This window comes from Etheostoma spectabile, chromosome 17 (assembly GCF_008692095.1).
Source record: "Etheostoma spectabile isolate EspeVRDwgs_2016 chromosome 17, UIUC_Espe_1.0, whole genome shotgun sequence".
NCBI lineage: Eukaryota > Metazoa > Chordata > Actinopteri > Perciformes > Percidae > Etheostoma > Etheostoma spectabile.
In genome coordinates, this window is record NC_045749.1 from 19,168,610 (window position 1) to 19,184,740 (window position 16,131).

The following is a 16,131-nucleotide window of genomic DNA, read 5'->3' on the forward strand; positions in this document are numbered from 1 at the left end:
CTCTTTCATATAGAAAGGAGAAAAATTAGATTCACCTGTGAAATTTCAGTGAGTAGCTGTGGTGAAGAAATATTCTGTAAATAGAAACAGATATTTAGTGTTTCACGTTCAGTCTTTTCAGCAGCCAGAACAGTTTGCTAGTGTTAATTAAAGAGTTGGTAGGATATACATTGTTTGTGTTTTTATGTGAAAAATGTTTTCAGCTTCCAATAAAAAACCTACATCTGCCGTCATACATTTTAAAACGCTATTTGTCTTTGTAGAGTTATAACTAAATAGCAGTATTTAATTAAAACACGTCACTGTTTATTATTCAATTGAACATCACATCAATTTCCGCGTAGTTAGTCACAATTTAACGGGAGATCATTGGAGACTGGTTTCAAAATAAAAGTGTGAATTATTAAATTATGAAATACAAGTGTGCAACATCTTGAAATGCATTAATTAGTTTCATTATTTTATATATTATTTATTTTATAAATGTTTCCTCTATTTTGTTCAAAAGAGTACAGTGTAGGATGTAGCCTGTACGTAGGTCAAAAATTGTTTTATTTTGAAAGTATTTGCGGAAATGCAACGTTTAAAATCTAATGCGCTTGACAGTGGTACGTTGACACAGTTTCAGTAAAAAGCAGCTCGAGGAGGTTTGAATTAGCGGCGCGGGGGAGCGTGGAGAAGTGTCTACAGTGTCTCGTGCCCAGGGCGCGCGCTCGCAAACCGTGTGCAGCATAATGCTGGACACCATAAGTTGTTATCCACGCAATGAATCCTGCGAACGAAACCAGAGCGGAGAGAACTACAGAACATTATTATTTCACAGCTGGCACCTACAAACTTCTCGCTTTTACTGTCGGGACCATTGGAGTGTTCGGCTTTTGTAACAACGCCGTTGTCATCATACTTTACTGTAAATTCAAGAGACTGAGGACGCCCACCAATTTGCTACTGGTCAACATAAGTTTGAGTGATTTGCTGGTTTCTGTCATCGGGATAAACTTTACATTTGCTTCGTGCGTCAGAGGCGGGTGGACGTGGAGCCATGCGACATGCATCTGGGACGGCTTTAGCAACAGCTTATTTGGTGAGAGACCTACAAAGAGGAAACCTTACTTGTTTATATTAGCATATATTTCACATTTATCAATATTGTCACGTGAACATTTTTACGAGACGAATTTATTAACCCCTATTTCCCTTAACTATTCGTTCCTCACTAGGCAACAACATTACTCATATTGCAATTTCAATATAATTCAAAATATGAGTAAACGCAGTCTAATTCGTTATTATGTAGAAGGCTGAGCTGAGCTCATCCTCAATACTGGTCTATGTAACGCATAAAAGAAGCAATTTCAAATCATTTCTATAAAATACACGTTAATATGAGTAAAAGCTGAACATAATTTTGTAATGGTGACACTTTTTTGGGTCAGCTCTTGTGCATACTTAATTTGAAAATACAGATTGGGTTTTCTGACTCTTTAGTCTTTCCCCCTGATGAGATGCAGTAAAATCGAACGACCTTGAATCAGATCTAATCAAAAACTATGTTGTCTGACAGTACCGGTATGTGCTTTTTTATTTTCATGAAAATGAGCATATCATTGCTTTTTTGCAGATTCGTATTTTTGTCAGTTCAATTGCACATACAGCTTCTATTTTTACTGTCACATTTCTGAACATCAGTGGTCATTGTCCAGGTCCCACCCTTGTAGGGGTTATAGCTTGGGGGGGGGGGGGATAGATTTGTGATAATAAGCTCATTACAGCAAACTCTCCAGCTTTTGCTGCTCATCAGCAAACTAAACGCAGAGATGCAAGGTTCTGTCTCCTCTTCTATCGTCTTACTGTCCCTTAATGGGCATTGGCTTCTTTTTCCAGCACCTGCCTGCCTCATGTGGCACCACAACACAGCAACACGGGCTTTGTTGATGTGGTTTGCATTGCAGAGATGTAACAGATGAGACATTCAGAAAAAATTGCAAAAGTAGGCCTAGGGGTGAGATACGGAAAATGTGTTTTGGGCTGCAGAGGGATTTTTCATTGCAATGGCCCTCTACAAAATTTGGCTGCAGGTACTATATATATATATATATATATATATATATATATATATATATATATATATATATATATATATCTATCAAAATTAAAATATGTATAATATAATTAATTATGAAGTAACCAGTGTGGCAGTTGTATACTAGTGCAATATTGTAATGTGTGAGGTAATGAGACGTTATCTGACAGCTGTGGACTGTACAGTTTTATGGAATGTGGCAGGAATGATTTTTCTGTAGCTGTCTGTGCGACACTGAAGCTGTCGGAGCCTCTTAGAGAAGGTGCTCCGCTGGTGGACCAGTGTGGGATGGAGTGGTTGGTCGGGGCTATCAGTGATAGATTACAGTTTGTTCAGTGACCTCTCCATCACAGCTGTCACTGGCTCCAATGCTGCTGTCCCAGGAGAAGAGAGCGCTGGCCACAACAGACTGGTAGAACATCTCCAACAATCTTCTGCACACGTTGAAGGATCTCAGCTTCCTTAGGAAATGAGCGTCTGCTCACCCCCATCTTGTAAACAGCAGTACTGTTGATTTTCCAGTTCAGCCTGTTGTCATTGTTAACACCCATGTATCTGTACTCCTCCATCTCTCTGGTCTTATCCACATTCAGCAGCAGGGGATTCTTCCCAGACCTCTCCACAAAGTTGTCCATCAATCAGCGCTCTGTACTCTCCCTCCTGTCCATCCTTTAAACACCTAATAACTGCAGAGTCATTGGAAAACCTTTTCTTGGTAACGTGACTCTGAGTTGTACTGAAGGTCAGTGGTGTATAAGGTGAACAGGAAAGAAGGCAGCCCAGTCCCCTGTGGAGCCCCTGAAGTTCATGCTGTACTTTCCTTAGCTCCTGTCTGTCCCATGACCCTCACTGGTGATCCACAACTTGTTATTGGGAAGGCAGCATACAGTCGGGGATGGCATGGTGATGTTCTCACAGAATTCAATGTGTTCTGTGATACAGTCTGTCATGCTATTGATGTCCTTCCCATGTGGCTCACAGCGCACTTCCCAGTCTGTAGAATCAAAGCAGTCCTGCACTGTCTCCTCAGCCTCCTGAGCCCACCTCCTCACTGTCCTTGTGTGAACAGGCTACCGCTGGACAAGAGGAACATACTGTCCTTTGGAGTCAGCAAGACAAGGTTGTAATCTGATTTTCCAAAGGGCAGGGGGGCAGTGACACTGTATTCATCTGTAGCATTTGCATACAAGAGTTTTATTCTCTAATGGGGCAGGTAATATATTGGTGGAAGTCTGTGGACAATTAGTCCAGTGAAACATGATTAAAATCACCAGAGATAACCATGAAGGCACAGTGCTGCTACAGTGGTGTGTATGACGTCAGCAGCTGCCGCATCAGCAGATGGTGGGATGTAAACAGTGATCACACTGGTGGACGTAAACTTGTTCAAACTCAAAGCGTATGAAAATAAATTCTCTAGCTCACATGCTGTCACTTTCCACCTTATCATTGATATTACTCAGAGCAGGCGGGTGGTAGTGTGTCCGACACACTCACAGGCCACAGAAAACGATAAACCCTGGCAGCTCTGTCAATGCACGTCCGTCCTACTGAAATCCTAGCTGGACGCAGAGGACGTTGGAGTGTTGACATTGGATGGATGTATGTTATGTAAAGGTGTGTGTGGTCTCGGATTGCCAGACCTTCCTCCACAGCGCTGCTGAGGAGGGTCTGCCTAGTCCACACAGCAATCTGGGATGGGAGAAAAACGTGCTCAGGTTCGTTGCCATTTCTTTCAACCAATCACAATCGTCTTGGCTGAATGATTTATTTCCAAGAAACTAATGAGCACATCTCTGTTGAACTCATGATTTTAAAGTGGTGCGTTTGAATGGTACTTTGTGGAAAAGCTCGGTTTTACAGATCTGTCAATTAAATCAACTAATCGAGTAGTCGACAAAATCTTTGCGCGTGCGTGCGTGTTCAATGACTCATAACAAAATGCTTGAATGTGTGTGTGTATTTCAGGCCTGTATATAGTTATTACTAACAAAACAGAGTGTAAATTGTAATTTCCCCACTAGAGATCAATAAACAGTATATAAATTATTATTAAATCGAAATTTAATCTTCAATTTTGGCTCCTAACGGACAAAAACAGACTGATCAAGAAAAGCAATTATTTTTCACATTACATTTAGCAAGAAAGCTCTTATTTTGTCTTGTGTTCAGAAAGGTAATTTAATAAAAAGTATTGAGGGAGATTTCACAGCTCAAGGTGATTTTGTAACAGCCTGGAAATGCGAGATAGAAATGATCAATCTGACAGCCATGTTTTCTCTCCGGTAGCTCCACCGAGAATTGTTGTATTTAAAATTAAAAAAGATATTTGAATGCACAATTAAAACAATTACTGGCTTTCAGTTGAACGTTAACAAAATGCTATAAGCAAAAGCTTACATATACACTCTTAAATATGCTTTACATAAACAAAACATTAATTTCTCTGTAAAGTCTTTGTAATTTACTAACACAACAAACAGTTTTCAAAAATAGCAACAGAATGTACGGTCATTTTTATTACTAAATATATCCATTTCAACTTTCAAGCTCTATGTGTGTGTAGTTTAGGGTGATTACTGTATGTACATGCACACACACATGTGCTTTTTATATCCCACCCGTGCCAATCTGTGACGGCCGCTAGGAGTCACTTTAAACTGGTAATATTTAACACTTAACATGAATAAACAGCTTCTAGCACATTTAAAACAAAAACAAAATACACAAATAATTTTGCTAACGTATTTCTTTCAGTTTAAGCACATAAGCAGTTTTGTATTTAATTTTTGTACCTGGAAATGCAAGAAAGAAATGATCACTCAGATGATCCACCAAAATGAGGCATCGCGCTGAGAGCTCTCACTTCCAACTTTGAAGACATAATTAATCAATCACGGATCTGGTTGCTCCAAAAAAAACACTAAACACAGATCTGAAATCTTTAACAGGTATAGCTTACATACAAATGTTCCTTAAACTGTATTTACTATGTTAAACATTTCAGAAACGTTTTATACCTTCTTGAAAGGACCAACAGTTTAACAATCTTTTAATAGATGTGTTTACATTTACTTTTATGAACTTACTGTACTCATGAACTGAATTATGATCTCTCTGATCTTTGACCCAACAAGTTCAAAATCGTATAACAAAGCACCCTGTTACATTTTCACTGTTGATTTGTTCAACTCTTTCACTGATTTTTAGGTTAAAAAAATGCAACATCTTTTCAAAGGTCAATGAGTAATCCTGTCAAATAATCCTGACTTCAACATTGACCAAAATGATTGTTATGATTTTTCCATAATCGAGCAGCCTTACTTGAATATGATCTGTTTACACATAAATGGATGAAACTCACTGAGTCTAAAAAGTTTCTGTGCAGCCACTGGTCCTGATCCTGCAGGGCATTACTCAGCGTGGTTCTCTGTCTCTCTCCCTCTGCTGCCAGGCATCGTCTCCATCATGACTTTGGCAGCCCTGGCCTATGAACGCTACATCCGAGTGGTCCACGCCCAGGTGGTGGACTTTCCCTGGGCGTGGCGAGCCATTGTCCACATTTGGCTGTACTCCCTGGCCTGGACGGGCGCTCCTCTGCTGGGTTGGAACCGCTACACGCTGGAGATCCACCAGCTGGGCTGCTCCCTGGACTGGGCATCTAAGGACCCCAATGATGCCTCCTTCATCCTCTTATTCCTACTGGCCTGTTTCTTTGTGCCTGTGGGCATCATGATCTACTGCTACGGAAACATCCTCTATGCAGTGCAAATGGTAAGACATGCTGTTAAGCTGTTAGCATCTTTATTACATTAAAATTAGTTAGACTGATTAACAGAATGAATACATATACTTCAAATCTTTAGACCAAAATGTGGGAAGGAAACATTAACGATGATGACAATTGTGCTCCACCCCGACTAAAAATTGTGGCCAGTTTAATTTAACTCCATCTTGCCCAATTTGAGCTGCTTATCATTACAGATGTAAGTGTTAATAGTGTTAATATTATTATTATTATTATTATTTACTATTAAATCTCAATGTGACACTTGAACTGATTTTTATTCTCATACAACATTCAGATCTTATACTACACCTTACAGTGCACTAAAGAAGGGGTCGTCAATGAGTTTTAAACCAAGGACCCCTTAACTGAGACCCCAATACATATTATATAAAATTAAGTTAAATATTAAACTTACACTACAAGAATGTGTAAGGCGGCCTTTACACAAACTGTACCTTTTTAAGTGCATAGAATACTAAGCTATTAAAATGTTTGTTATGTTTTAATGTTATCTAATAATCTGTGGATGGCTACCTTGGTGACTACCTTACCTATGGGCCAGTTAGCCTATTATCCATGTTTCTTTTTTACAAACAGGCTGATTTACATTTGCTAATAGTATGTTTGATTCATGTTAAAGCTTTAGTGTATAACTTTTTGATATCAATGAACGTCCGTTACATTGGGGAGCGGCCGGTCCAAAAATAATTTAATTTATACTTTTATATTAATTCCCAATGACAATTTAGACTCAGTTGTTATTACACACTACACACAGGCCTGAAATACACACAAAAGCTCAGGTCTTTTTACATGCACAAATGGGGAAGATGTCAGAGTGAGGGGGCTGTGACTGCTGAGCAGTCACCCTAAGCATTTTGGGGGTTCGGTGCCTTGCTCGAGGTCACCTTGGCAGTGCCCAGGAGGTATAGTGGCATCTCTCCAGCTACCGGTCCACACTTGTACGTACGGGGACTTAAAACCAATGACCCTCCGGTTCCCAACCCAATTTGCTACTGTCAAATCTAAAACAGTCTTGAGCAGGGCTTTATAGTGCACTCACTTAAACTGTGTTCAGAGCTTACGTTTCAACCAACAATTTACCTTCTTTTACCACTTTGGTACAGTACATGTCAGCAAACATTCCATATATTTTCATCCTTTTCCTCTCCTACTTACAATTCAACTGCTTTCATCTCTTAATCTTACAACAGCAGTTCAACTGCAAGAACACATACATTTTTGTCAAGTAAATGTAGCCTTTTCTAATTACAGAGGGAAAAAGAAAGGTTAAGACATTGTGATGTTATTACTTTCAGCCAAAGCCTGTGCAAATATCGACTTTACGTTTAATATTAATGAAAAGAAACTCCTTGACCTTTACCGACCAAGTGCTGCCTTTCACTCCTTTTTCACTCTCTTATAATAATATACTTTTGCGAAAATGGGGCTTATCCATCTAGAGTCATTGGGTCATCATGGAAAGCTTATTGTTCTTTGTGCCCATACTGAGCCTGTAGAAGTGCTGCCTTTAAGTGTCACTGAAGTCGTCAGTCACAGAAGACTAGCTCCAATGTCGTATACTACCAGGCCCTGGTAAGTTATGGATTGCACACAAACAATTCCAAAAATGCAGAAAATCCATGTTTTGGACTTCTTAACAAGTTAAATAAATGTCAGAGTGACTGACACATGCATTCTTCTTAGAAAACCTTTTGTTTTTAGAAATGTCTCATTATACATTGTCTCTAGAAGTGTATTATTTAACTTTTGTTTTTGTTTAAGAAGGAAAAGAAAATCGCTATACTTCTAGAATTGCCAATAAATGAAAATCACAAGAAAGATTGAATCGGCACCCATGTATCGTGAAAGAATCAAACCGGGACAAAAACATATTGTCCCAGCCCTAGTTTGTACCATCAAGCAGATTACCGCTGAAGTTGAATTGCAAATTTGTAAGAAAAAACTATGTGCAATTCTAATCAAATGTCCCATATGTCTGTCCAAATCCCAGTTTGGTACAGCTGCTATATTTTCATCCATATTCACAACCTTGCAGGGAGTGGGAGAGCACCACTTGACAGTACTCATCACACATCAAAGCGTTTTGGGAGATGCTCTAAAAATCTTCAAAGAGATGTACTCTGGACCCTACAGAATATTTTTGGCTAAATACAAAAGCAGCTGGCCTGCTTTGGCAAAGCAAGGCAATCTCACTGTAGACGTCTGGAAATGTGGAGAGAATTAGAAGAACATTAACATGGAAATAGATGGTAATGATGATAATCAGCTGCCGTAGACTGTCTTGAGAGAGTCTAGAAGATGTTTTATCCTCTCATCTCTTTATCTGAAGAGTGCAATCTAGCATACAGTGTCAAAAACCAAGTTTATTATTGAGGCATTAAAACATTACCAAGATTATGGAAATAAGGCTGTTTAATGAACACAGTAAATCAGTTGTATGGTGCTGAGTATTTTTAAGTACTTTATCGCAGATTAAGTTTTTTGTATCAAAATACATTTCTAATCCCAGACAGCAGAAGTCGGCAGAGGGAGAAGGTCTAGGTGGATGGAGAAAACAAAGAAAGAAAGGACTTTTACCCAGGAGACAGGGTTTTGTTTCCCATGCGAAACCAAAAGTCAACGTTGACTTGTTTACGTGTCACACTTTAATTTAGCTAACATAATTTAACTTACGTACTGTACATAACTTAAATTACATAACAGACTTACTTATTTAAACCCAAACCATGATCTTTTTCTGACCAAAAGTAGTATTCTATCAAACTTGTGTTTAGAACAGCAACTGGAATGCTGGAAAAAAAGTTTCCATCAAAACACAAAGCAGTTTCCATTGTATGGGAACGTGATTTTTTTTTTTCAGTGAACAGGGTTGTATAACAAATTAGTTTTTCCTAGTTCCTGTTCAGCAGTGTGGATTCTTAAGGTGTGTCCTACACTGCTGTCACTACTGTAGTTTTTAATTTTCCATTTTTGTTGTAGACAAACAAAACATACAACAACAAAAAATAAAACTGTAACACTCCAGTAGAATTTAGCTGTAAGTAAAAAGAAACTGTAGCACTACAATTAGGTTGCAAAGGATGTGTTCACAAATGCATTTCAGGTAATTTAAGTCAGACCCCTCAGGTCGGAAGGGGTCACAAAATCAGTTATTCCGCTTTGCCAGAGCTTCACCCACAGCGCTGTGAAGGAAGGTCTGGCTAGTCAACACAGCATTCAACAGAACACACACAGGATGGGAGAAAAACGTGCTCTGGTCGATGGGCATTTCTTTAAACCAATCACAATCGTCATGGGTGGCGACAGAGCCACAGTGCCTCGGGAGAACTGGTTTTGGTGGAACGTGTACATTTAAAAGTTGTTTTAGGTTTGCAAGAGAAAACTCCGATTGGACAGATAGTCTAGCTAGCTGTCTGGATTTACCCTGCAGAGATCTGAGGACCAGGTAACCATAGTCCTTAGAAATCCACCAAAGTTCAGAATTCAAACTAGGGCTGCACGATTATGGCCAAAATGATAATCACGATTATTTTGATCAAAATTTTGATTGCGATTATTCTCACAATTATTTGTTGATATTAACCAAAACAAATTGTATTGTCACATAGGCTATTTATAACTGGAGAGGGAGTGTGATGGACGCTAGGCTACTCACAGAGAGACAGCTGATCATTATGAACGGGTCCCGCACGGGTCGAACGGTGGATACACACGGCGTGTGTATGAAACGTCTGTATCTTCACTGCGCTGCATTTTTATGAACTATGATATTCTGGCCATGGGTCACATCTCTGGTCAGGTCCAGGTCCCGGTCTCCGTACAGCAGCTGCGTCTCCCATGCTGTTACTCTACAAACTGAAGTTAGTTGCATTCAATAACTTCTTCTGTGTTGTTCGCCATAGCGGCCGCGATAGCAGAGTTACCATGGAAACACTGGTACAAATACTGGTTTGCCCCTCATACTTAACAATATACAGCTGTGTTAATAAAAAATTAAAACTGTGGACAAATGTCAGAAGTGTGGACCGGCGGCCGCTGTGTGGCGGAGCGCGGAGAGTAAGAGGAGAGAGAGTAGAGGAGAGAGAGTAGGACGAGAGAGCGTAGAAAGATCCAACACAGGCACGGCTTTACAGACGAAATGGGTCATGTAACGCAAAATTAAACCATATCCATATAAACAGCATTGCAGCGGATGCGAGGACATTAGCACCGGTGCGTCCTAGAGGAGCTAACAGCTAACAGACGCTACTAGCTAACAGCTAACAGACGCTAACTAGCACCGACTAGCACTGGTCACTGCTGTTGTCGGAAAAACAACAGATGGGACAAAGTGTTGCGTTTACTGGTAAACTGGTAAACCTTGAGACTGACTAATTACCGACTGCTATCTGTTGAATTTTCTGTTGAACACGGAGCGTTCTATGAAATGACGCTTTATAAAAAATAATCGCTCATCACGCAAATTTGATCGTGGGAAGTCCAAATCGTGATCGCGATTAAAATTCGATTAATTGTGCAGCCCTAATTCAAACACAAAGAAAGTGGAAGGTAACGGAAATCTGGCCAAAAAGAGTGAAATCCGGTGGAATATCCAGCAACAGCAGAGCAATCCCGGAAGTGGAAGGTTGTAGATATAGATTACAAGATCATTAAAAGGACAGGAAAGAAGATGAAAAAAACATTTATTTTGCCAAATTAATGTTAATACTGGAGAGTTTTACCTTTTTGAAGGCCACAAAAAAACTTCTAAAAACAGGCAATCTGAGAAGAATGAATCATTGTGTGTGTGTGCATTGCTTACTGCTCATAGACATGTGCAGTCTTTGACGCAGAGTTGAAAATACACATGAGTTGGATATGATAGTTAGGGAAAGTTAGGCATTTGTTATGCCTTCAGGAACCTCAAGTGCAGAGCTTGTTTGGTCTTGACTTCATGCTCACTAATGATGATGAGGCGGTTGAAGAGCTAGAGTGAGTCAGTGATTAGCTTCTCTCCATTGATTTTGGGAACAGATCAGAGGCTTACCATTGACTTGACCTTGTGCTTGGTTTCCATTGTATCCAGAACAGTTTGCCTTCATGTGGATCTCAGTGAGACTTGTTACTTCATGCTCCACTACTTCATCCATCTATTTGCACTGTCTCTCTTCATCTATAGGCCGTTGGACCTGAGGGGGAAAAATACTACTTTTAATGGAAATGTCTGGGACTTCTAGTCTTAAAAACAATATATTACCTCATAGGATTGTGCCGATGGACAATATCATCTAGTCGCGGGTGCTGGACGGGAAATTGACAACTGCGTCGGTCTTAAACTAGCAAAGATTCTTGCGTCAGACTTTTCCCTGTAATGCTCAGGGTGTAAGATAGGCCCCCTTAAGTGGAAACTACTTTTTTTTTCCCCCTTGCGTGCAACCACTAATGAAAAAGACCATCACTGTGAGCATACTGGATTCACTGTTGTGAAGTAGTCTCTCTCTCTCTCTCCTTGTCAGTAGCAGCTCGCTCTATCTGGACAAGTAATGCACATAGACCATAGTAACGTATCAGCATGCTGTAAAGTAATTCCCTTGTGCGTCGGCTTGGACACAGCGGTCTTGAGCGAGAGAGAAAAGGTGTTAACGTGGAAAGTTATCACACTTTCCTTTCTCCCCTCATCAGAGTAACTTTGTGGATACTGTGTGCGAGCATCAATAAGTAAGTCTGACGATGTTATGTAGGATTTATGAATGTACGTTAACAACAGGAGGATAATTCTACCGTAGTTCTACCGTACCGCTAATGGCACTGTAGTTAAGGGAAAATGGGTCAAGTTGTAATGTATTGCCCCTACCAGAAGATGGCAGCATAGCCATGGAATACTGTCTATTTACAGAGGGCATTTAAATGTATGTATGATTGTTTCTATGTTAACTGTTAGCCCATAGTAGTAGAAAAAATATTTATGGAAACAGATATAATATAAAATGTGCTACTGAAATATTGATCTGTCCTATTTAAAGCTATGGATTAAGAGTCATTTTTATTTAAAATAAGCTAATGGCTGATTGGATTCAGCACCCCTAAACACCCCTAATTAGACATCTCAAAAAATTGGTATAAAAAAATATTTTCACTATTTTTACCAGGGCCATCTGGGCACCCCAACTTTGATTTGCTCTCTAGGTGTTTCCCCGAGGAATTTGCCAGGGGATGATTTGGGAGGTGTTACTAGACACCTATAGGAACACATGGTAAAAAACGCTATTGGCAAGAACTTTTTTGCAGATTAGCAAACAAATGCCTCACTTTCCATAACTATAAAGGGTAACAAGCCAAAAAAGCTAGTCATTCCTGAAAAATGCTGTATGATAATATATATATATATATATATATATATATATATATATATATATATATATATATATATATATATATATATATATATAATATACTGTATATATATTTTTATATTTTGGGATGACTTTAAAACCTCATGTATAAAACAAACAGTCAAAAAGTCAGAGTAGCAGCATCTCGGCATGCATATACAGGGTTTTTCCTGCATAGAGGAATTTGACAAGCATTGAGAATAAAAATAGCAATTTTTATACATTTTTAAATAGCAAATTTACCAGCCAACCATCGAACAAGCAGAACATAAATTTGTAGGATAGAATAAAATAGATAGAATAGGAGCACTAATCTCAGTTTTAACTCTAGAATCAGGCTGTACCGGACTCTCCTGGTGATTTATTTAAATATTATAATTATTTGTTCAATTGATTTTGTTTATTGGGTTTTTATTTACTCAAGCATAATATACATTTTGTTTATGAAACTGTCAGAAATAACTATAAATGCATAGATTTCTGTAAATAAGGTAGCACTGCCTCATTGCCTCCACTGTAAGCGGAGGGATCATGCTTACTGCTGTACTACCACCCCCCCCAAAAAAACCTCTGTGCCATCTGGGCCACAAAAAACCCTGACACACACCCAGCCTGATAGCATCTTACTCTCTTCTCTTTGTTGTAGCTGCGCTCCATCCAGGACCTTCAGACGGTTCAGATCATCAAGACATTGCGGTACGAGAAGAAGGTGGCCGCTATGTTTTTGCTGATGATCTCCTGCTTCCTGGTGTGTTGGACACCATACGCCGTTGTGTCCATGTTGGAGGCCTTCGGCAGGAAGAACATGGTCTCTCCCACAGTGGCCATCATCCCTTCCTTCTTTGCCAAGTCCAGCACCGCCTACAACCCCCTCATCTACGTGTTCATGAGCAGAAAGGTTGGTAGTCCCAAAGTTCTGTAAATAATAGACGATTTTTCCATTCTAGGGCTACTTAAAGAGCTGAAGATCTTTGTTAGGTTTGGTCTTAATTTCTATTATATTACACATGCTCGGGCCAGGCTTGGGCTTCTGCACCAAGTTGCACGGTAAATGAGCGGTCAGGTGATGTGTTTTGATTAGCGTGAAAATGGATGCTGAGATGCTGGATGCTGCTGAGAAACGGAGGCTGGCCCCTGGCAATTACTTTTTGGTTGGACCGGCAAAGAAAGCAAAAGAGCTGTGTGCGTGCGCACATTTGAATAATGTTGGGCTGTAAACGGGTTCAGGCTTTTAAAAAGCTGTCAATCAAAATGTACTTGTTGTGCTCGGGCCGAATTCTGTTGAGCTAACTTTTAGGCACAATAACAGCTCTAGTTCTGATTGGCCACTTGCTGTGCGTTAAGCCGTTTTTCCCTTCCCTCCAGTGATGATAGGCTAAACTTGGAATTTATTTTAGGACCGTTCAAGCTAATCCATGACACTCAATGAGGGGTGGTGAATTGTTTTCCTCTTGGGCTGCTCCACAAACTAGTATTTTTTCATCATAGTGTGGTTTCCTATAACTATCTATGCTTTGATATTTCCAGTGTGGATGTCGTGTGTGTAGACACTAGTCTTATTTTGCTGCCATCCTGAGAGGCCCATATCTTGTGTATGTATATTATATATATCTAGGACTGCACAGTATATTGGTTTTTTTTTTATCGTTATCACAATAACTAGTGTACACATTGCTGCAGGTTGCAACACATCCCAAAAGTCACTCCAAATTTTTTTTGTGTTGGTTAAAAAGAAAATATCTTCTATCTCTAATTCAATGTTCAATTTGTTCAACAAAAGAATGTTGGAAAAGCTTTCCTTTCATTTGTTTTAAACTGACAAGCAATTTATTGTATTTTAGCAAAATACTGTAGGCAGCAGAAATGCAAAGCTGAGTACATTTTAATTTGTTTATTTATTGCCAGTAATACTGTTATCGCCATATTCAACAATGTTATTGCATACTTTTCTCATATGGTGAAGCCCTAATTTCATCCTTTTGTTAAATACCATCCCTTTATCGGTACTGTCTGCTTCTTCTCTATCCTCTCACAGTTCCGCCGCTGTTTGCTGCAGCTGATCTGCTCGCGGCGCGCCTGGCTGCAGCGCAGCCTCAAGGAGCGGCCCCTGGCTCCGGTCCAGCGGCCCATCCGACCCATCGTCATGTCCGGGTCGTGCAGCAGCAGGCACCGGCCCAAGAAGAGGGTGACTTTCAGCTCCTCCTCCATCGTCTTCATCATCACCAGCAACGACTTCCACCACTTGGATGTCACCTCCAAGGCGAGTGAATCCAAAGAGGTTAATGTCATTCAAGTGAGGCCGTTGTGATCCACAGGGACTGGACTTTTCACAGCACCACTCAGTATGCCTTAGGACAATTAACATGCAAATCCAAAGCCAAAATTATCCTGTAACCTCCACGGACATTTCTGAGTCAACACACAGTTATAGGCTTAGTAACAACTAGTTGTAAATATAGATGTCAGACCAAGATCTCAATCAAACCTATGTACTGTATGTACACTATGATAGTGTTTTGTCTAAGAGGGTAGTATGAACATGTGACATCTTCATCTCAGGGGCAGAGCGAGAGGCGACTTCTGGGGCTCCATTCCCGAATGTTTTCTCAAAAGCCCCAAATCTTTCAGGGTTTTAAAATAACTCTAACCTTTTGTCATTTACCCTTAGTCTCTCTGACTGGACAGGCAAATCAATGGAGCAAAAGTTATATTACTGGGAAAATATCCCCATTCTGTGAACTCTACTAAAAGAGAACAGAAATTCAGGCCAATTTTAGGTGGCAGGAGTGAAAATTAGTCATCCTCAACATGTGTTGTGTTCTGGTTTCAGAATGATACCAAACAGGATGTAGGCTCTGCAGGATGATTGTTTTTCTTGGCAACTCTTAAGTTTTCCCAATAATGTACAGATTTCTAGGCATTCTATTGTCAAATGGCTTGAAAAAAAAGGCAAATAGCTGACCCCCACTAGGTTTGGGCTGAGCCCTGAATGTTAACAGCGTCTGGCTCCCCCTCTGCCTCATCTACCATCAGCTGTTGTAATATACAGTTAGTACGTAATGATGTTGTTAACAACTAGTAATGTGTTTCTCTTAGTTAAATGAATCACACTTATTTGTCATATATGCCCCACAGTGTACAGTGTATGTGACGACTGCAGAACTGTGTAGAGTTCTCAGAGGACCTGAGAATGGAGCAACCAACATGTGATAGCAGATTTTGTTTTGGGTTGGTTCCCAACTGCCAGTGTATGAAATGGAACATAAGCCTTAGCTCCTTAGCCATAACCATAATACACAAACTGACATTATTATGTATGGGTTCAATAAAGAGATCCTATTTTAAGCTACCTAGCTTGTGTACCTTATCTGACTTCGATCTAAATCTCCAGAGTGGCGAGAGCAGTCACTGTGAAATGACATTTGAGGGATTTATATGTATGAGGGCTAGAGGAGTGTCATTAGAGAAGGGGAGTGAGAGAGACACTCCTTTCATAACTTCCTGGGCTGTCAGCTATAAATAGACTTGATGAATGGATTTCCATTGCTGATAAAGCCCTTATTTAGCAAGGACCTGACTGATGAGTGAGTGGTGGTCCTATGCTGTTAAAGGAACACGCCAACTTATTGGGACTTTAGCGTGTTCACCATATCCCACAGAGTTAGATAAGTCCATACATACACTTCTCATCTCCGTGCGTGTCGTAACTCTGTCTGATGCACCCACCGCTAGCCTAGCTAACCACAGCTCCTGGAGGAAACCGGCTCCATCTAGCATACTGCTCCCAATAATTGAACAACGAGACATTTTTTTTAAAACTTGATACTTTAGAGGAAATTCGCTCGGTGCCTAAAGAGTATTGA

The 16,131-nt window shown here is 40.0% G+C and overlaps 1 protein-coding gene across 1 annotated transcript; it reads left to right on the forward strand.

Moving 5' to 3' along the window:
• Positions 1–619: 619 nt before the first annotated feature.
• opn3 (opsin 3) lies at positions 620–15,617 on the forward strand. The gene is made up of 4 exons (XM_032541050.1): positions 620–1,084; positions 5,538–5,857; positions 12,915–13,166; positions 14,304–15,617. Exons 1-4 carry the CDS (start codon positions 766–768, stop codon positions 14,574–14,576), a joined length of 1,164 nt encoding a protein of 387 aa, XP_032396941.1. The 5' UTR covers positions 620–765; the 3' UTR covers positions 14,577–15,617.
• Positions 15,618–16,131: the final 514 nt, after the last annotated feature.